This window comes from Meles meles, chromosome 1 (genome assembly GCF_922984935.1).
Source record: "Meles meles chromosome 1, mMelMel3.1 paternal haplotype, whole genome shotgun sequence".
Classification (NCBI taxonomy): Eukaryota; Metazoa; Chordata; class Mammalia; order Carnivora; family Mustelidae; genus Meles; species Meles meles.
The window spans coordinates 200,689,698-200,710,625 of record NC_060066.1 but is presented as its reverse complement, the minus strand read 5'-3'; the positions used below and the strand labels follow the sequence as shown (position 1 = coordinate 200,710,625).

Sequence of the window (20,928 nt, the reverse complement as noted above, 5' to 3'; positions counted from 1 at the left end):
AAAGGCAGGGAATGGTAATCACTATCCTCTAGGAACAGCTGCCGTTACTGGACACCTGGCAGTGTGCCTGGCAGTATGCTGGACCCTTACCTGAGTCCTTGGACAGGATTCTCATAACAACCCTAGGACACAGAAACGGTTATTCCTGTTTTACAGATCTGGAAATTGAGGCTCAGAGAGGCTAAGAAACTTGCCCAAGGTCACACAGCCAGGATTTAAAATCTTGTATGTCTGCATTCCCGACCCTGCACTCTACTGCTTCCTCAACTAGGGTTTTATTCTTCGTGCCCAATAGGCTGTGGGAGGGGAGGGGAGAGAGTTTTTACCCCAGCGTGCTTCTGAATTGGTCTTAGAGCTTCTGCCCAGGCACTAGTGAGGGGCCATCGGAATATGTCACCGCGCGAGGCACTTCGGGCGCGTGTGTCTGAGGGTCATGCGTGTGAGCGTGAATGTGCGGGAAGACGCCTCGCCTCTGCGTGAGTGTCCACGCGGGACTCCCCCGTCTGGCCCGCGCGTCCCGGTGTCGCGGGGAGCGTCCTGCCCTGCCCGCGGCTCGGCGCGCGGTGGCTCCGAGTCCACGTGCGGACGTGGGGCGCGGGGCGCGCGCCGCCCCCCCGAAGGTGCGGGCGGGTGAGGGCGAGAGGGCGAGCGTGCGCACGTGCGGCGGCGGGGTCCGCGGGCCGGTGTCCGCCGTGCGGCTCCGTGTCCCCCACCCCCACCCCCGCCTCGGTGCTGATTGGCTCGGCGCCGTGACGGGCCGGCCCCCGCCCGGGGCGGCGGCGGCGGCGGCGGCGGGTGCGGGTGCCCGCGTGTGCGCTGTGTGCCGGCGTGTGCGCCGGGGTGTGCGCCCGGCCGCCGGGTGTGCGGGAGAGCGAGGGAGCGCGCCGACGCGCCGGCCGCTGCGGCCGAGCTGGAGGGTGCGCGGCGCCCCCGCCCGCCCGGCCGGGCCATGGCCATGGCCCCCGCCCGGGGCCGCCTGCCCCCCGCGCTCTGGGTCGTCACGGCCGCGGCGGCGGCGGCCACCTGCGTGTCCGCGGCGCGCGGCGAAGGTGAGCGGCGGCGGCGGCGGGGCGGGGGCGGCCGAGGGCCCGGGGCGCGGTACCGGCTGCCCGAGGCTCAACTTCCTTCCCCTCCACCCTGAGCGCCACAGGGGCTGGGATTCCCGGGTTGGGGGCGGGGTGGGGGGGGGGCAGGAATGGCACCGCGGGAGAGACCCGAGGTCAAGGGACAGCGCGATGGAGATGGGAACAGGGCTTGGGGAATAGGGACCTGAGGGCTTGAGGATGGGGGACAGAGGCCCCTGGGGTCTGGGGGAGGGGGAGGGAGGATAGGACTGAGGGATTCAGAGCTGGGGAGGAGAACTGAGGGCTGGACACTGGGGATGAGGGAACAGGACGGGGTACAGAAGACAAGAGGAGATATAGAGGAGAGAGGGGACAGAGCAGGGGAAAGGACCAGGGGACCTGGTAGGGACAGAGAACAGAGAGACACAGGGATGCTAGGAGAGGTTCAGAAGGCTGAAGAAGAGGGCAGGGGTGGTATTGAGAAAGGGGACCAACAACTAAGGAGCAGAGAGCAGGACCAGGTTGCCAGAAGCCCGTGAGAGGGGCTGAGGGACTGGGAATGAGAGTCTTAGGTGGCAGGGCTAGATAGCTGGGGAAGTCCTGGCTGGAGGGGAGGGGCAGGAGGGTGGCCCTGGGAGGAGGGGACAGCGAGGAGCAGGCCCAGGGGCTGAGGCACGCAAGGCCCTGGAGAGCAGGGTCTTGTCCAGGGGCAAGGCCAGGGCAATCCAGTCACAAGGGGAACCCAGGGGTGGGGGGTAGGAGCAGGAGTGTGGGCTGAACGGTCAGGACAAAAAAAACGTCTGGGAGGTGACCTCCTGGCGGTGGGAGGGAGCAAAGAAAGCTGGAAGAGACACCCATCAGTGTCCCCCAACATCCCGGGCCTCACATCTACACGCGTGTGCACATGTGTGCACGCACGCACATGCATACAGTTAGCCTCACCGACGTCTAGGTCCAGCCCAGATACCGCCCTGGGTTCCATTCTGCACCCCACCTCCCACCCCCAGGATCTCCTCTGCTCCTGCAGCTCGGCCCAGAGGAGGCCCGACGTGTGCTCTGGGCAGGATCCGGGGGCTGGGGTCCTGGGGGCTGAGCTGTGTGCCCACCCCGGCAGGATGAACTTCTTGTACCTGCTAGGGAGCTCCAGAGCCAGTTTCCCTCATCCACACTCAGCTACACCGAAGATCCACCCCCTCACGCACGAACAGCTCAGAAGCGCACACGTGCACACAAGGACTCCCATCAGGATTTACACACATACACCCAGGCCTGTAGAGACTCACATGCATGGACAGCTCGCCACCTCCAGCATCGCCCACAGTCAGACACAGAAGTGCAGCCAGGACGCATGTGTGTAGACACGCCTGTGCACACGCATACATGCCCAGAGGCGTGCCCAGGAAAATAGGCACACCATGGGCGGTTACTCCATATATAAGAAGACCGTCCAGCTTGCATTCACGCCCGCGGAAACGCACGTGCACGTGATAAATGCACGCGCAGAGGAACTCAGTCTCCAGGAGGAGAGGGACTGTGGCAGGGGAGCCGAGAGGTGAGGTAAGGTGGCAGGCGGAGCTGGGCCAGCTGGGGTGGCTGGGGACCAGGGACAGGTTCCTGGGGCACCAGAAGAGAATTGAGGTGGGGGCCCGGTGAGTTGGGAAGAGGTCAGGATCAGGGTAGAGGGGTCTGGGGGCTCCTGAGTTTGGGCTGGGGGAGGGGGACAGTTTCTTACCAGCAGGATGCTGTGGGGTCCACATTGAGGCTCTGGGCTGTGGACCGCACACCTTCAACTCCTCGCTTCAGTTATCTTATCTTCAGGAAGGATGCAGCACCTTCCAGAATGGCAGACTGGCACCCACCAGAGTCCCCTGGGGAGGTGACTTGGAGCAGATTCACCTGCAGAAGGCAGGACACTGGCGTGAGAAAGAGAGAGAGGACTTGTCCAGGGAGGGGGCAGCAGATGGGGAAGAGGCAAGGTCCACAAAAGGAGGCAGGCGGGCATGTCTTTGTCCTGGGCAGAGGGAGGCATCAGTCCAAGGGCCAGTCCTTGCCTGTCCAGCCAGTGCGGCAGAGTACCCACAGCCGGGCAGGGCTGGGCCATGCGGGCTGGACAGCCCAGGGCAGAGGTTCCGCAAAGGCCAGTCCTCCCTCCGGAAGGACGGGAGTCCCTCCCAGTATCAGTTCTGGGCTGGTGCAGTGCCAGAATTGGCCAGGGAGACTGTGGGCACTCAGGGAGGGATATCTGCTCCCAGCTGAGCTCCTGAAAAGTAGCAGTGCTCCAGCCTGGCCAGGTGCCCCCGTGCCAGGTCCCTCACGGGGCAGGAGAGGGCCCTACACCTGCAGCTGTGCCCCCCAAACCCGATCAGGCCCACAGCCGCTTATCAGTCTCCGGTGTGGATTCTCCACCACATTGGGGTGACCGCTGAGGCATTCACACCCTGGCCGACGTCCCCTGGCCACCCGGATTCTCCAGCCTCACCATCACGCACTGCGTCCTCAGGGAATGTAAATCAATTTAAGTATTAGTCTCAGCGAAATGGAATGGGGGAAGGCGACGGTGCTGGAGAAAAAAAGAAATCGTATAATGCTTTCCACCGTGGAACAGGAAAGGCTTAGGAATTATCTGTGCTTCTCAGAGCAGGAGAGGGACCCGTTTGATCTCTTAGAACAGCCCGGGAGGGTAGGCCCAAGAGGGAGGCCTATGGACATCTTGCAGATGAGGAAACTGAGCACTGATGGGGCACGCAATTTGCTTCACTGAAGGCCCTGAGAGGCCACGAGTCCACTCCTCCCACTGGCAAATGGGGAGATGGGCCCAGAGAGGAGAACTGACTTCACGGAAGGCACACAGACCTACAGGCCAGGAGTGCAGGAGAGCTGGAGAGAGCCTGGGCTGGGTGACCAGAAGGTTCTGCATTTCCAAGGGAACGCGGAGGGAGTGGGCTTCATGCTGGACTTGGCTCTAGGCCTGAAGCAATCTCCTGTGGGTCCGGAGCTTCCCGTGACCGGCATATGCTGTGTCTCCTCCCTAGCTCCCTGTGAGAGGGCATGGAAGATGGGGAAGAAGAGAGACAAAGGGAGAGGAGAGGAGGGCAGGGACGGGGAAGCATCTGGAAGGAGTTGGAACAGTCAGCCCTAGAATCCTACAGCTCTTCCCGAATCCGATAGCATCGACTTTTGACTTATCTTTGGATGCTCCGAGCCCCCTGGCTGGCTGATCAAGAATCAGATGCAAATGTGGTGAGGTTTCCCACCCTGGAAGGTGGGGTCCGCTGGCCGCTGCCCTACAAGTCACGGCACTCCAACGGAGAGGAGTCTAAGTGATGGGCATTGATGCTGATTCCCCTGGGGTAGGGGCAGGTCGCAGCTGTGTTCAGGGGACTAGAGAGCATTCACTCTGAGACCCCATCTGGAATGCGGGTTGGAATGGGGGAGCCCACTAGTCCCCTGTCCCCATCCTCTCCCCGGACTAGGCTCTGCTGGTCTGGGGGAAACTGCAGTGCGGCCCCCTCCCCCTCCCACCAGCCAGCAGGAGGAGAGAGCTTGCCTGACCCAGTTTTCTCTCCATTGCCTGAGAGGGAGGGAGGGAGGCGGGAAGGCTTCTCTGCCTGCGCCCCTGGCATGGGGCTGGCTGGGGAGGGGAGATCCTTCTGTGGACACTGGCTCCATCCCCTGATCCCACCTGACCCCTGGGGACCCGGGGAGGAAGACAGAGGCCCCTCCCCTGGTTCTGCAAGCTCTCTCCAGCTGGCCTCCCCTCTGGGGCCCCTAACAATGGGGTGGGAGGGTAAGAGGAGGGAGAGAATCAGCAAATAAGAGAATCCTCACTCCAGCATTTCCTGAAGACGCTTGTCTCCATCTTTGAGGGGCAGGCCCCTAGCTGTGCAAATTTCAGGCAGAAGGACACCAGGCCTCCCTGCAGAAAAGTTCTAGGAGGGTCCCCGCGGTGTTAACCCTCTGGAACATGCCCCAGCTGGCCTAAGCGGAAGCCCATGGTTGTAGGCCGGGAGAGGGGGTCCAGGGAAGAGAGCATGAAACGGGAACCATCGGGAACGTGGAGCCAAGAGCCCTCTCGTAGTCCCATCACCAGATAGAGCAAACGGAGCAGGGGCCCAGAGAGGTGAAGGGACTCACCGGAGGACACAGAGCGGTCGAGATTCAAACCCCAATTTCTTAACGGTTTTAGCATGCCTTCATCACCGTACAGTGAGTGGGTAGGTCTGAGGGACAAGGAGAGAGGCAGGACTTTGGGAAAGGGAATTAGCTTTCATAAGGCAGCGACTCCTGGCTTTCCGGTTTACTCTGTAGGTGTTGTTATCCCATCCCGTCTTACACGTGAGGAAACGAGCAGAGAAGCCAAGGTCGCCTGGTACTATGTAGCCGGGCCGCGATCTGAGCCCTGGAGTGTCTGGCTCCAAAGGCAAGGTCTTCTCTGTTGTGTCGCTGAGACTTCGCAGGGTCCTCTTTGGGGGTCGGGCTTAGAGTAGACTTGCCTTTCAGGCCAGCACTCCTTCGCCGCCGCGGTGACGAGCTCAAGTGCTGTTTCCTGGGCTCAGGCTGCTGGAGCTGGCGTCTGCGCAGGTGTTGTGGATGCCAGCCTGGCCGGCTACCCCGGTGGGGCTCCGAGCGTGTTCCCGAATGTCCCCAAGGCCCAGTGTCTTCACTGGTGAAACAGAGACAGGCGTCACCACCTTGCGGCGACCGTCGTGGTGCAGGGAACGGATGAGGCTTCTAGAGTGCCCCTCGCAGAGCTCTGTGTACAGTAGGGGCTGAGAGGCAGCGTTTCCCGCTCTAGGCCCCCGCACATCAGATGTGCTCAGAGGATGGAGTAGGTGCCAGCCATCTCCCGAGGGACATTTGTGATTGAAGAGCTGGGCTGGTCCTCCCGTGGGAGGTATGACCTTGAGAGGCGAAGCTTGCTGGGTGCTTTTGAATGCTGTCGTGTCCCATGAGTGAGACGAGGATGAGGCTCTCTTCAAGACACCCTGTGAGACAGGACCCACTGTCATGCTCATTTTCCACAGGAGGAAACTGAGGCTGGGGGGGTGGGGACTTGCGCAGGGACACACAGCCATACATGGCAGGGCTGGGAATCTAGCCCGGGCCTCCTGGACTCCTGAGCCCATCTCTTAGCCATTCCACTGCATTGTCAACCAGGCAAGCCTGGCCCTTGGGGCAGCTTATGTTGTGGGGGGTTGGAAGGTCACATTTGGGCCAAGGTGGTGGGAGATGGCTTCAGGTAAGAGGGACAACTTGAACCAGACCCGGAAGGAGAGGGAAAGTGAGGCGTGAAGCTGGCGTGTTTGGGAGCGAGAGCAGACCAGCATGGCCAGGTTGGGCTGCACTGTGGGACTGGGGAATGGTGTCCTAGGGTCTGACGCTCTCTCCTCTCCTGTTTTACAGTGAACTTGCTGGACACGTCCACCATCCACGGAGACTGGGGCTGGCTCACATATCCGGCTCACGGGGTAGGTGACCCGCAGCGGGGCCCGCATCATCCTCTGTGAGCAGAGAAATGCTGTGACTCAGGGTCTTACCATCAGATCAAAAGGAAGCAGATGCCCAGAGAGGTGAAGCGACTTACCCAAGGCCACACAGCAGTTAGAAACATTGCTGCTGATTCCTTCCCTCTCTTCTTCCTCTCTCCCTCCCTTCTTCCCTCCCTCTGTACCTTCCTTCCTGTCTTTCTACCTTCCTATCTTCCTTCCTTTCTTTCTTCACACAGACCCCTGGGATTATAGAACCAACCCTGGTACAGAGCTCCCAGTTCTTAAGCCTGAGGCCCCTAGGAATCTGTACATCTATGTTCTGGGCCTACACATTCATGATGGGCCCCAGCCAGGCCTTTCACCCCTTCAGGATTCGTCCCTCCCTCATGCCCTGCCTTCACCAGGAGCCACCGGGGCCCCCGTTATTCTCTTCCATCGGAATCATCTGGACGGCACCTGCCAGCACCCGCCGCGGCCAAAGCCGCCAGGCCCCACTGGCCTGCACAGTGACCCTGGGCTGAGCCCGTCAGGTCTCCGGGGGTTCCGGACTCTCAGGCAGTACCCCTGCTGTCCTCCTGGGGAGTGGGTGTGGTACCCCCGCCCCGGGGCATCCTCGGCCGGACCCTCCACCTTTCCTATCCAGACCCTCCATCCGTGAGCCTGGCGAGGCCCAATTCTGCCACTGACAAGCGGGGCGGCCCTGGTGGTCACCACCTCACTCCCCGAGGCTCAGTTCCCCGTCTGTGGCAAGGGATACGCTTGGGATGACCTCGTGGGCTTTGCTGTCAGGCTGAGGGGAGGTGACACGTGGTCCTGGCGCCGTGCCTGGCACCTGGGGAGCCCTCACCGAATGTGCCTTCACTGCCATTGTCTTTAGTGTGGGTGACAGTTCTGTGTCACAGACATTTCCTCCTGCGGGCGCGCTCAGAAACACACACACACACACACACACACACACACACCCCTGCCAGATGCCGGCGTGTCACGGGCATGCGACTTCTTTAGTGAACGCTGGCTTCCGTGGCTCTGGAGACAAGGGTAATAATATTAATAATGATGGTGACAGTGACTCCAAGACTGAATATTTGTGAAGGGAGTGGGAGTGTTTCTTCACTTTTCATCTGGGCCGTTTGTGGCCTGTGGCTGGGGGCAGGCTGGAGCCCCCCTCCTCTCCCTTTGGAGCTCTCATCTCCGGGCGGCGGGAAGCCAAGTGCACTGTCCTGAGCTCCCATGCTCCAGGCTTCGGGGACTTTCACAGCAGACCCCATGGACCCAAGAACCAGGAGGGAACGCCTTTCTGCCTGAGAAGCTCAGCTTTGTCCCCGGGCAAAGGCTGGGTCCTTGAGGTGTCTCTTTACCTCCCTGGGCCTCAGTTTCTCCCAGTGAAATGCTCCTTTGTGTGCCCCAGGTGGCTGCCACCCAGGGGTGAGCAGGGTAGGAAAGGGCTTGAGAAAGTGATCTGGCTCTGGCAATGGCAGGGGACTGACCCTTGAATAGGTGCCCGCCGGGCCGATGACTGGGTCATCTTTTCCCCTGAGACCCAGCAGCTGGAAAGGATCGGGCCCAGGCCCAGATTGGCTCTGGATGTCTCTGTCCTGTCCTTCTCAGAGCTCAGGACTTGGTGTTTAGAGAAATTGTAAGGGTTTTAAGCAGGTGGGGTATGGCCAGACCTGTGTTTTCGCTGATTGTGCTAGAAATCTAAGATTCTTTTGTCTGCAGGGTGCCGTAAAGCGTGGCTCAGAGTTATCTTATCCTGTTGGGGATTTAGAACAAATAATGTATATTCACATAGCTCTGAACGGTTCGTAGACATTTAATCTCATTTAATCCGCACAGCCAATCCTGTGAGTAGGTACAGCCATCCCATTTCACAGGTAAGGAAGCTGAGGTCAGAGCAGCCAGGAATAACTTCCTGCTATTGGTTTCCAGAGGATGGACTCAAACTCCAGTTGCTCAGGCCCAGAGCCTGGGTTGAGTCCCCTGTCCTCTCTTTAGTCTATGTCCTCATTGCGAGAGGGTGGGAGGCCCCCCAGCGTTGTCTGCTGAGCGGGCGACCACCTTCCATCTTTAGGGGGGCTGGTGACTGGGCTTGCCGGAGGGAAAGAAGACTGGGTGAGATCCCTGCTTCCCAAACTCTAAACTGTGAACCTGTTCCAGGCTAGCAAGTGAGGCTACAGGGCTCCTCGTCCAGGGGATCCCGGGAGGTGCCTGGCAGTCTTTTGTTTCATAAGCTTTCTAGGTGATTCTCCTGCTTAGCTGGCTAGGGAGCCTGTGGTCATGGTCCTTGAGGCTCCAGGAGGTTCCTCAGATTCTGAAGGCTCTTAAACAGCCTGGGAGCAAGGGCCATCCAGGGCTGTCTCCGGCATCAGCAGAGTGACTGGATTGTCAGCCAAGGCTGCACAGCTTAAAGGCCGAGGGTGCTGCTGGGTCTGGACGAGCCTGTACTCCGCGGCCTCTAATCATTGTGACCCAGGCAGGTCACTTACCTGGCTGCCGCCTCCCCATTTATCACACGGGAATGATCACAGAACCTGCTCTGTGCAGTGGTCATCAATAAGCGTGCAGGAAAGGGACATTTTCCTGATGAGGAACCCGAAGCTCTGGGAGGTTAAGCCCCTCTGCTGAGGTCGGGGGACATCTGGCCCCAGGACCCAGGCTCTTCAAAAGGCCATGCCCCTCCTTCTACAGGCTGGGACCCATTCCATTGTTCCACCACATCCGGTGAATAAGCAGGCAGTAACCAACGCTGCCTTGGATGACAGACACATTCGGTTGTCCCCCCTGACCCTCAGCATCCCCTGGAGTTGGTGGAAGGGGCAGACGTCGGCCAGCCCATTTCACATACGAGAAGCATAGGCTTCAGAGAGGGGATGGGAGGTCCCCGGGGCTGCACAGCTGGGTCAATGCATTCTGTTCCAGACAGAGCACAGAGCTGCAGAGCGGGGGGGGTGGGGTGGGGATGGAGGAGGAGGGCCCCAGGCCTCGGGGAGGGGGGACGGGGGTGCCCAGGTGGGGAGCACGGCTCATTCCATCCTTGCAGCAGCCTCCAAGAATTCGCGCCATTCTGGGCATCTGCGGCGGCCCCGGGGCTGACAGGACAAGGCCAGGGCATTGGCATTGGTAGAGCGGCTGGAGCAGACTCAGATGGGGCCGATTAATTTATCCAGGTCCCTGGCAGGAAACAGACAGGGAGCAGCTGGCTGGCTCTTCAGTGCACCATTAATTGTGACAATGACTTTAACCCCAGATGTGACACAGCACTGCCCAGAGGCCTCGGCTGCAGCGTGGGGTCCAGGGGGGTCCTTCTGGGGTACGGGGTGTAGGAGGCATAAGCTTTCAGGTGAGGCCAGCACACCCTGGACCTCTTCCCCAGGGGCCCCCGGAGGCAGGCACAGGTGGGCTGGGTCGGTGCTGCCAGGCTGGCATCATAACAGGCCTGTTCCTCTGGTGCCCTGCTGTGCCAGGCCCCAGCCAAGCGCTTGGCAGACTACCTCTCCTTTTATCCTCTCAAGCCTCGCTGCAGTGTGCCTGTCTGAGCCCCATTTTACAGATGTGGGCACCAAGGGTTGAGACCACATGCTGGCCAAGATAAGGTGAGATGGAGGGGATTTCGTCAGGAAAGACTTGAGGCCCCCGTAGTCCCCACTCCCTCACTCGCAGGTCACTCAGAACCCCCAGATTCTCAGAACATCACGAGGACTGGTTTTACCTCCCCCATCCCCCATAAGCAATAGGATCTCTAGTTCAAGGACGATTGTGTATAGAGGCCCAAGAGAAAAGAGCAAGGCATTGCACCACTGGCCAACACAAGGCAGGGACCCAGAGCCCGTCCCCTCCATCTGCACTCAGCCTCCGGCCCCTCCTCAGGGCTCTCAGGAGTCCACGGAACTCAGCCCGCCATGACTGCTCCCGGCCAGCCAGCTTTCTGCAGGGCCCAGAGAGGAGCAGCGACTTGCCCAAGGTCACACAGCAGGTTAGAGACCGAGAGATCTTGACCTCTCAACTCCCAGCTCATTTCTCAGCACTCGGTCTTGCATGTAAATCCTCTGCGCCGAGCTGGGCTGTCTGGTGCCCGTGCTCGCTGAACATTGCTTATGCTTCCCGGCCTCTCGGGGGGCTCTTCCCCCCCATCCCTGCAAGAGCTTCCTGCTTCAGCCTTCGGGAAGTTTTCACCACCGCCTGGATGCCCCCTTTGGCATGGAGCCCTCCACCACCTTGTCTGATGGACTGTGAGACACACAAGGGGAGGGAGTGTTTCTGGAATGTTCCTTTCTTAGTATGATAAAATACACATAACATTTACCATCACAGCCACCTTTTAAGTCCACAATTCAGTGGCATTAAGTACATTCCCCGTGTTGTATGACCGTCACCACCGTCTATCTCCAGAACCCTTTTCATCTTCCCAAACGGAAGCTCTGTGTCCGCGAAACACCAGCTCACCATTCCCCTGTCCCGCAGTCCCTGGCAACCACCATTCCATTCTCTGTTTCTGTGGCTCTCAGGACCTCATTTAAGCGGAATCATAAAACGTTCTTTCTCAGCTGGCTTATTTCACTTTGCATCATGTCCTCAAGGCTCAGCCGTGTTGTGGCAGGCATCTGAATTTCCTTCCTTTTTAAGGCTGAAGACTGTCCCATTGTTTGGATACACCGCATTTTGTTTATCTGGTCATCCGATGATGGGCACATTTGGGTTTTCTACCTTGAGGCTACCGCGAATAATGAACTTGAGTGTGTGGTATCTGTTGGAGATCCTGCTTCCCGTTGTCCTGTGTGTATGCCCAGAAGTAGAATTGTTGGGTCACAGGGTAGGTCTATTTCCAACTTTCTGAGGAAGCTCCACACTGGTTCCCAGAGCAGCTCCCCATCTTACACTCCCACCAAGAGGGCACACGCTTTCCAGTTCTTCCAAATCCTCCCCAACATTTGTTATCTCCTGTCGTTCAGATAATCGCTGTCCTTGTGAGTGAGAAGCGTCTCTAATGGTGGTTTTGATTTGTATTTCGCTAATGCCGAGCGACTGTGACCATTTTTCTATGGATTATTTGACCATCTGTATATCTTTAGAGAAAGGTCTATTCAAGTCTTTTGCCTGTTTTTTAGTTGGGCTGTTTGGTTTTTTTGTTGTTGAGTTGTAGGAGTTCTTTATATATTCTGGCTATTAATCCCGTAGTAGACACATGATTTGCAGGTATGTCCCTCCCATTCCATGGGTGGGTTTTCTTACACTCTGTGGATCGTGTCTGATTTATTTCTGAATCACGGACGCCTCACCAGCAAGTGGCACAGAAGCCACCACATTCAACTTCCCCACATCCTGGCACTCCCTTGGTGAAGGATTTGGGGGCATAGTCGGGTCCCTGCATTAGAAAGATCCCTCTGGCTACTGATACAGAAACTGGGCCCGTGGGCCCCCTGACTTAGCCAAGCACACCCCCAGCTCCAGACTCCCACCCTGGGAGTGTTTGGAGCTGCCGTGTGGACACGAGGTTGGGTTTTACACCTTTGGCATCAATTCCAGTCCCGGTTCTACCACTCACTAGCTGGGTGACTTCAGACACGGGGCTCAGACCTATTTTGTCACCGGTAAACTGCCGCAGATAACACTATCTCGGAGTGATGTGGCTCTCTGAGGGCTCACATCTCGCGGTGATGGTCCAGTAGAAGGAAGGTCGGCCACCCAAGGGCAGAGAATATTTGGTCTTCTTCCCAGGGAGGTCCCGACCCCTTGCGCACGGGGCAGGGGTAACTGGCGGGAGGTTGGCGGGGCGCTCACGCTCACTTCAGCGCCGCGCTCTCTGTGCCCGCAGTGGGACTCCATCAACGAGGTGGACGAGTCCTTCCAGCCCATCCACACGTACCAGGTGTGCAACGTCATGAGCCCCAACCAGAACAACTGGCTGCGCACGAGCTGGGTGCCCCGCGACGGCGCCCGGCGCGTCTACGCCGAGATCAAGTTCACCCTGCGCGACTGCAACAGCATGCCCGGTGTGCTGGGCACCTGTAAGGAGACCTTCAACCTCTACTACCTGGAGTCGGACCGCGACCTGGGCGCCAGCACCCAAGAAAGCCAGTTCCTCAAAATCGACACCATTGCGGCGGACGAGAGCTTCACAGGGGCTGACCTGGGCGTGCGACGCCTCAAGCTCAACACGGAGGTGCGCGGCGTGGGCCCCCTCAGCAAGCGTGGCTTCTACCTGGCCTTCCAGGACATTGGTGCATGCCTCGCCATCCTGTCTCTCCGTATCTATTACAAGAAGTGCCCCACTATGGTGCGCAACCTGGCCGCCTTCTCGGAGGCGGTGACGGGGGCCGACTCGTCCTCGCTGGTGGAGGTGCGGGGCCAGTGCGTGCGGCACTCCGAGGAGCGGGACACGCCCAAGATGTACTGCAGCGCTGAAGGCGAGTGGCTGGTGCCCATTGGCAAGTGCGTGTGCAGCGCTGGCTACGAGGAGCGCCGGGATGCCTGTGTGGGTGAGCGCGCCACGCGTGGGTGGGCGGGCAGCTGGCACATGGGCTCAGTCTGGGAGGGGCCTGCCAGGGTCTGGGGGGTAATCACAGGTGGCAGGCATCGGGGTGGGGGCGCAAACAGCATCTGGGAAGATGGGTGACCCTCCAGCATTTCTGGGTCAGCAAATACAGCAGGTGGTGCGTGCATGTGTGTGTGTGTGTGTGTGTGTGAATGCGTGTGCATGCATGGAGCGGGGGGAAGGGAGAAGAGAGGGAGACACACTACAGCCAGGTGCTCCTCTCTGTGGACACTGTGGAGACGTACCTCTGAGGATACCCGCAGGACTGGGCATCCGGCTGCATTCGTACCTGTGGGAGGGGACAATACCATGAGCTCACTTGTGTCAGGCATCGTTTTAGGTGCTTTTCACATATTAACTCGTTTAGTCTCCAGAGCTACCCTATGACATAGAAGCTACCGTTATCCTGGCTTTATAGATGAGACTGAAGCACAGAGAGGCAACGCAGCTTGCCCAGGGGTGCACAGCTCAGAAGCAGCAGAGCTGTGATTTGAGCCCAGAGGTCTGGTTCCGGAGTTCATGCTCAAAACCACCAAACTTAATGTGGAGTGGAGGGAAGTGGCGGCAGACCCCTGGTGCAAGGGTGCATGCAGCAGGGGGCCACTGGGAAGCTGTGCAGGTAGGGGCCCCCAGGGAGCCCTGTGTAAGTGGCCCGTGTCTGGGGGGATCTTCCCCAGGGAAGAGGATGTCTCAAGGACCTGCCCTTGAGAAAGGGAAGGCAGAGGATGGGACAGCATGGCACCTGTTCCATGAGTGCTCTGCTTGGGTTCCCATGCCGGAGGCCAGGAGCTGGGCCGGGACCCCAAGCTGCATGTGTGTGTGTGCGTGTGTGTGTGTGTGTGTGCGTGTGTGTGTGACACTTGTACTGTGCCTGTGTGGGGGCCGTGCAGCCAGCCATCCCAGGCACCGGGGACACTGCATGCATTGGTTGGACAGACAGCTGGTGCCTCAGCTGGTACTGGTCTCAGCCGGGTTGCCCTCTGCCCTTCCCTGGCCTCCCCCGGCGGGGCTGGACACATGGCTGCTCATCCACTCAGAGCAGAATGAAGCCTGCTGTTGGGACCATGGGTGCTCCTGGGGGAGGAGGCTGTTCCTATGTAGGGATCAGAGAGACTGGGGCCTCGACCCAGATAGGACCTGGGACGGACCCTTCTCCTTGGCCCCAAGCAGGCAGGAAAGACCCCTTGATGCTCACAGAATGGAGCAGGACACAGGCCGAGAATTTCAGGTAGTGTTCAAGGTAGTTCTCTGGGATCAGCACCCTCTATCCATCCACCAGGTCCCTTCCAGCCCCCCTCCGGGGCTCTCTGGTTTCCTTAAGCTGTCCTTCTTAACTGCTACAAGGCTCCACCTCTCAGGGACCCTAACCCCCGAAGCATCGTCTGTGACATTCACCTGTGCTGGACTTGTTCTGCCTCAGGTTCCCAGGCTTCCAGCCTCTCATGGTTCCCGTCACAGTCATCCTTGTACTTCTCGACTCCCCGCTGCGTGATAACCAGCATCCCTGTTCCTTTGCAGCTCACAGAGGGAGGCTCACACATCAGCTCATTTGCTCACTGGAGCAAGGCAGGTGTTACAGATCCATTTTACCAATGGGGAAACTGAGGCTCAAGAGGGGGCGTCACTGCACGGGCCTCACAGCTGGTGAGAGGTGGACCTGGGATCTGAGTCGGGTCTGTCTTGCTGGAAGCCACGTGTAGGTACTTAACCTACCCCTGTCCCAGCCTGACTGCTCTCCCTGCCAGAGCTGGCTTCCAGCATCCCTTCCTTCCGATGGGGACAATAAAGTCCCCTAGCAACAATTTTCAAGTGTTTGCCATGAACAGGGCACATTAGTAAGTACTTCCTCCTTGTCGGGGCAGTTTCTCATTCCGTCGAGCATCTAGCGTGTCTCAGGCACGAGGATTCAGGGAGTTCACACACTTTCTCATGCTTACAAAAGTCCTCTAAGTGAGGTAGCATATCCCCATCTTACAGATGTGAGAAACTGAGTCCTTCGACGTAAACCGCAGAGTAGGTGTCTGATCTCAGGCTGGCTCCCTCCAGAGCCCTGAACGGCTTCTCCTGTCCCCAGAGCCCTCTGTCCACAAACCCCGCTTCCCTCCTCCTTGGGGGAACAGCAGAACAGCTCTAACTGGTACAGCATAGGCCGTAATAACAGGCCAGCTGGTCAGTGGATAGATACCTGGTCGAGGTCGGCCGCTGACCCCAACCCTGGGTTTAGTCCGTAGGCACAAGTAAGCCACTTGTTTGACCGGTGTGCAACAGGCCACCCTTGTCCTTGGGAGGCAGACTGATCTTCCTGACTTTCGGGTCCAAGGTCTCGGGTCCATTGGCCTCCTTGTTTGACAGGGTTGGGAAGTGGAGCCCAGATAGGGAAAGTGTCTTGCCCCAGGCCCCACAGCAAGTCAAGGGCAGGACTCTGGGTAGAAGCTCCTAGGTCTGGAGCAGCAGGACCTTCCCAGGGCTGGGAGAGGCTGGAGTCATGCCCATTGCCTGGCACCGTTGGCTCATTAATAAAAAATAGTAAGTGCCAAAGTGGACTTAGGAAATTGCAGCATATTTTGAATTTTACATTTAAATCACAATACAACATAATTATGTCAGTTGCAAGATAATTATAGGTTTTATAAAAAATATTAATTCCTAATGCACTGCAGGAGGAGAGGTTTGGGGACAAAATGCCAGTGGCAAGTCGCACGAGGAGAGACTTTTCTCGCTCCTGTGAGTGGGTTTCCGGGATTATCTGGGTAACCTCCTTGGAAGAAGCAGCACAGCTCTGACACTGAGTCCCTCCACAGATGGGAGGGCTTGGCATGCGGCCCTGCCCGGGGCCCCTGTCCCTAGCCCTCCTTGGGCAGGTAACCTGAGAGTGGGAGGCTGGAGACCAAGCAGGAGGCAGGAACAGAGTGGGGGTGACTTTCCGGGCTGCTTGAGTTATCCTCTCAAAGCTGTAGCTCCCCTCTGCCACCAACCAACCTGAGAGGGACACGCTGAGGACCGTGGGTCCCCTGGCCGCCTCCCTCGGGCAGTTGTCTGTGAGCAAACAGTTGAGGAGGAAGGGCTGGACTCTGGGGTCCTGGCTTGTCCAGCCTGATCCCCCCGCCTTCCTTCTAGCAAAAGGAGGGGATCCAGAGCCCGAGGCCTGCGGCAGGGGCCAGCCCACGGCGACGGCCACCCTCCCAGGCTACAGGCCCCCTGCCCCCTGCTTTCACCTTCACAGCTCTCCACAGAGGTGGCCGGGGAGCACCTGATTCCACAGAGAAGACAGTGGGGCCCAGGAGGAGGGACCAAGCTGGTCATGGTCTCTGTGAGGCCTTCTTGAGAAGCCCTCAGGCCTTCAGGCCTCAGAGACCCACAGGAGAGCATCAGAGCCAAGGGGAGCTGGTCTAGTTTCCCAGTGGGCAGGTGGGGGTCCAGAGAGCCAAAGTGACTGGCCCAAGGGCACGCTGCTAACAGTGGTCGGTTGGACCCCAGATCTCCCAGCCAGAGCGCCCCCCTCATGACACAGTGCCAGGCCCAGTGACCTGTCCCCACAGCTGCCTCCAGTACCCTCCCTCAGTCCAGGCAGGGGAAAGGCCTCTTGGATCACCATCCAAGGGAACAGCAGCCCAGAGGCTGAAGCCCTGGTCCCGTCCTTCCCGTCACCCGGACACAGAATGCAAACCACCCTCGGAGGCCCTAATCATTTTTCTATAAATATCAGATAGTCTCGCTTCGGAGGGGCAGCACGAGCACCGAGCTCTTTTGCCTTCCTGACTGTGTTTGAAATCTGATTTAGAATTAATTTCCTCTGGTCATCCACCGGCAGACACCTTATTTGTCAAATCTCCGGCACTTGGTGGGGGAGCGGGGAGAGATGGTGGGGCCGCAGGCAGCTGCCGGCTGGGCAGGCGGCCTGGGCAAGGTGCCCTCGGCAGGGGCAGCAGCCCCACCTGGCGCTCGGCCGACTCGCCGGGTATGCGGGCTCCGGAAGAGCCCCAGGTCGGTGGCCGGGCCCGGGCCCAGCCCAGAGCCGCTCCATCTGTCTCAGCCATTCATCCCCGGCTCTGCCTCTAGGTCTCCGGGCTCCCCGAGGCCTGGTGATTAGTATTCTTATTAAAGATTATTTTATTTTCACTGTGCGGATTAATCTGGCTTTGACACGCTAGAGCCATATGGGTATTAGCAGAGCGGGTGAGAACTGCCCACTGGTGAGCGGCAGAAAGGCCGGGTCATCTCTCAGCCCCGGATGCGTGTTGAGAGGCTGATGGGGGACAGGCCCAGGCCCCAGAAGTTCCCCCAGGTGGGTTTGCATTCTGGCCCAGTGGGGAGCCTGGGGCGAGGTACCCCGCCTGTTTCCTCTCTGCCAAACGCATTGTCCCCACCACATAGCACTGGGATAAGTGCCAGGCATGGTCCTGGTGTGAATTCACATGTACTCACTCAGGTCACCCTCACGACAGCCCTAGGAGCTGCAGCCTATTACTATTCCCATTTTACAGATGAAGAAACTGAGGCCTGGCCACCTGCCCAGCATCCCTTCACCTAGGTGAAGGGGTTAGGCAGCCTGCTCCCGAGTTTGTGCTCTTTTTTTTTTTTTTTCTAAAGACTTTATCTATTTATTAGAGAGAGCGCGCACACACAAGCAGAGGGAGAGGCAGAAGCAGGCTCCCCGCAGAGCAGGGGAAGCCTGATACGGGACTCGATCCCAGGACTCCGGGATCATGACCTGAGCCGGAGGCAGTGGCTTAACCCACTGAGCCACCCAGGCGCCCCCGAGTTTCTGCTCTTAACGGACGAGAACAGATGATCTCTGGGGCAGTCAGAGACTCAGGAACTGCGGGCCATCTTTCCGTGCTTCCTTCCTGCCACAAATCACACCAGAATGTCACCCACACCTTCCCCGTGCCTGTCACAGCCCAGACAGTTCTTGGAAAGCAGGGCCAGCTCTTGCTTAGCTTGGCCCCATAGTAGCAGCTCAATAAATTTGGATAAAGGAATAAATGCAGGGCAGCGTGGGCAAGCGATCCCTGAAGCCCTAACCGACACAGGTCTGATCACAGCAGTGAGGACGACTGTCACTCAACTCAATGATGGGTTGAACCACATATTTGCTGACGAAGGGCAAAGCCGTCTTTCTCTGCCGGAGTCCTGGGCCCTGAGAAGGGCTCTTTGGATTGCCCCAGGACTCTTGTCAACCGGGGGGCTTCTGGAAGGAGGAGGTGAGATCACAGTGAGTCAGCTAGGAGCCCCACAACGCCGAGGCCCAGCCTCCTGGCAGGCCCGAGACCCCTTGGGGGTCTCTCCAGGTGGGAGGGAAGAAGTCTCAGAGTGGAGGCACATTTTCCCCAGCTCTCCAGCCTGTAGGCCCCGTCCGGCTCTGTGGCCTCTGAATCCATAAAGCAAATGTGAGGACAGAGTCATTCCTCCTGACTTCAGTTTTTCTCTCGAGCTGGGAGAATTTTACAACTTAGCTTGATTTTAGCTATTAGAATAAGGAAATACGAATTTTTTTTTTTTTTTTTTTTTAATGACATGATGTCTTTTCAAGTGGAGCTTCTGTCAAGTACGGAGTTTTCCAGAACGGGACTTTGTGGATAGAAATCCCATAAACTTTTGTGCAAAAACAATGAATACTGTTACGCTGAAAAAATAAATAAATAAAAATTAAAAAAAAAAAAAAAGAAATCCCATAAACTTCCCTGGTGGTCTCTGTGGCAAAGGAGGTCAGGTCCATGGTGCAGCCGGGAGCCGCCTGGCCGGGTGGCATTCGGTGCTCCTGAACTCTCGGGTTCACTCTCTGCCCAGAGCAGACAATGGCAGTATTAGCTCAGTTTGAAACCTTCTATGGGCACTGACAATTTCTGCTTGGAGCCAGACACTAGGAAGGTTGAGATGTCCTTATTCACAAGGAGCTGCCCGCAAGCACCTACTGGTTTAGGAGGTGAGCCAGACCTACAGATTAAACAGCACAGCCGTAGTGTGTGTGAGAGGTGGTGGTCCTGAGCAGGGGCTGCAGAAGTGGGGCAGGGACGGTGGCTTCTGCGTGTGTGTGTGTGTGTGTGTGTAGGTGTGGAGAAAGGTTTCATTTGAAGGGACAGTTAAAATGAATCTTGAAAGAGTTTGACAGGTTGACCAAGGGGGCAAAAGACACCCCAGGAAAAAGACACAGTCCATGCAAAGGCCCTGAGGCAGGAAGCAAACTGCCGGATGTGGGGAATGGCCAGCTCCTTAGTTTAGCCTGCGGGTGGGGAGGGAGGAGGCTGCAGCAGGGCTTTGAACGCCGGGCATTGCTGTGCAGTCCCAGGCCCGGCATTGTCTTAGGGAGTTCCTCAACCTAGAATGTCTCTACTGGTTCTTATTTTTTTAGACAAGGCTCAAATATCATTTCCTTCTCCGGGAAGGCAGCTTCTCCCACCAATCACCCTTTGCCACATCCCCCGTTGTATTTCCTTCCCGGAAACGGTTCTGGCCTCGTTTACTGCATGTCTCCCACTCGAAGAGTCTGGCTCTGTGAGGGCAGAGACCCTCCTTGAGAGTCTCACTCATGGCTGGGTCTCTGGTGCCCGGATCCGTGTCTGGCACAGAGTAGGCGCTTGTGAACACTGCTGGAATGAGCAGCAGTCAGGCTGGCGACTGGGACGGGGCAGACCAGGCTGGGGGCCGGGGGCTCCATGTGAGAGACGATGCAGGTGTGGTGGAAGCCGGGGCGGGGGAGGCGGCACGGTGACAGTGACGCAGGCTCTGGGAAGGGTGGGAGCCGGCGATGTCCCGGGTAGTCATTGCTTGGGAGCTTGGGAAACAGAGCCCCGGGCCCCACGCCTGGCCCTTCCACACCAGGTGACTGTGGTGGTTCTGGAATCTGTGCTGAGTGGGGTCTTATCACCTGTGTCTCCTATCACCGGTCACACTGCTGCCCACCCTATTCCGTTCCAACGTTTTTTCCTCCCCAAGTCACAGTCCTTGGATGCTTAGCCTCCTGACGCTCCGAGGCAGCGTCTCACTCAGGGACCGGGCTCCTGTGATGGACAGATTCGGGCTGGAGACAGGCCTGGGCAGGAAGGGCCACAGGAGGAGATGTGACTCTGGTGTGAGGAGGCTCTTTCCTGAGCCGCCTTCAGGGCTGGAACTCTGGTGTCAGGGTCCCCGCCTCAGCTCTGCCCCCGTCTAGCTGTGCAACCCTGTGTAAGTCACAGGCCTTCTCTGTGCTTCAGTCGCTCCATCTGCCAGCGAGGGTAGGACCGGGGGATGCTGAAGGCCTGCACCGGTGTCCCCTGGGAGATGCGGCCAGAAGCCCTGAGTCAGAGTGAGTGTGGTCCCAGGGCCGGCCAGGGCGGCCTGGTGGGCTCCTCTGAAGCCGCCTTATCCTCTGCAGCCTGTGAGCTGGGCTTCTACAAGTCAGCCCCCGGGGACCAGCTCTGCGCCCGCTGCCCCCTCCACAGCCATTCTGCAGCCCCTGCTGCCCAGGCCTGCCGCTGTGACCTCAGCTACTACCGCGCATCCCTAGACCCGCCGTCTGCAGCCTGCACCCGTGAGTACCGCCCTGCACCCCAGAATCCTGGAGACCAAGAGCAGGCCAGGACCCCCTGCTCGCAAACTCCAGGGAGCCAGGGCTCTGGGGGTGACGCAGGGACGGGTGGCTCTCTTGGACCAGGGGCCAGTCTAGGGCTGGGGGATTGACTCTAACTCTGCCTCCTTGGTGGGGGTCCTTACCTTGACCTCTCTCAGGGTGCCCACTTCCTGTCATATGTCACCTGCCACCTCTCCTCAGGGAAATCTTTCCTTCCTTCCCTCCGTCTTTCCTCCCTGCTTCAGAGGACCGATGAGAGGTGGCTTTGGTCATCTCCTGGCCCAGCAGGCT

The 20,928-nt window shown here is 58.5% G+C and overlaps 1 protein-coding gene across 1 annotated transcript in view; it reads left to right on the top strand.

Annotated features, from left to right (window-relative positions):
* Positions 1-955: 955 nt before the first annotated feature.
* The window catches only part of EPHA8 (EPH receptor A8), a 34,010-nt gene continuing 14,037 nt past the window's right edge, over positions 956-20,928 (top strand). The window contains exons 1-4 of the mRNA XM_046013660.1: positions 956-1,049; positions 6,468-6,532; positions 12,366-13,029; positions 20,443-20,598. Of these exons, the coding sequence (XP_045869616.1) occupies positions 956-1,049; positions 6,468-6,532; positions 12,366-13,029; positions 20,443-20,598 (979 nt within the window). The remainder of the gene's footprint in view (positions 1,050-6,467; positions 6,533-12,365; positions 13,030-20,442; positions 20,599-20,928) is intronic.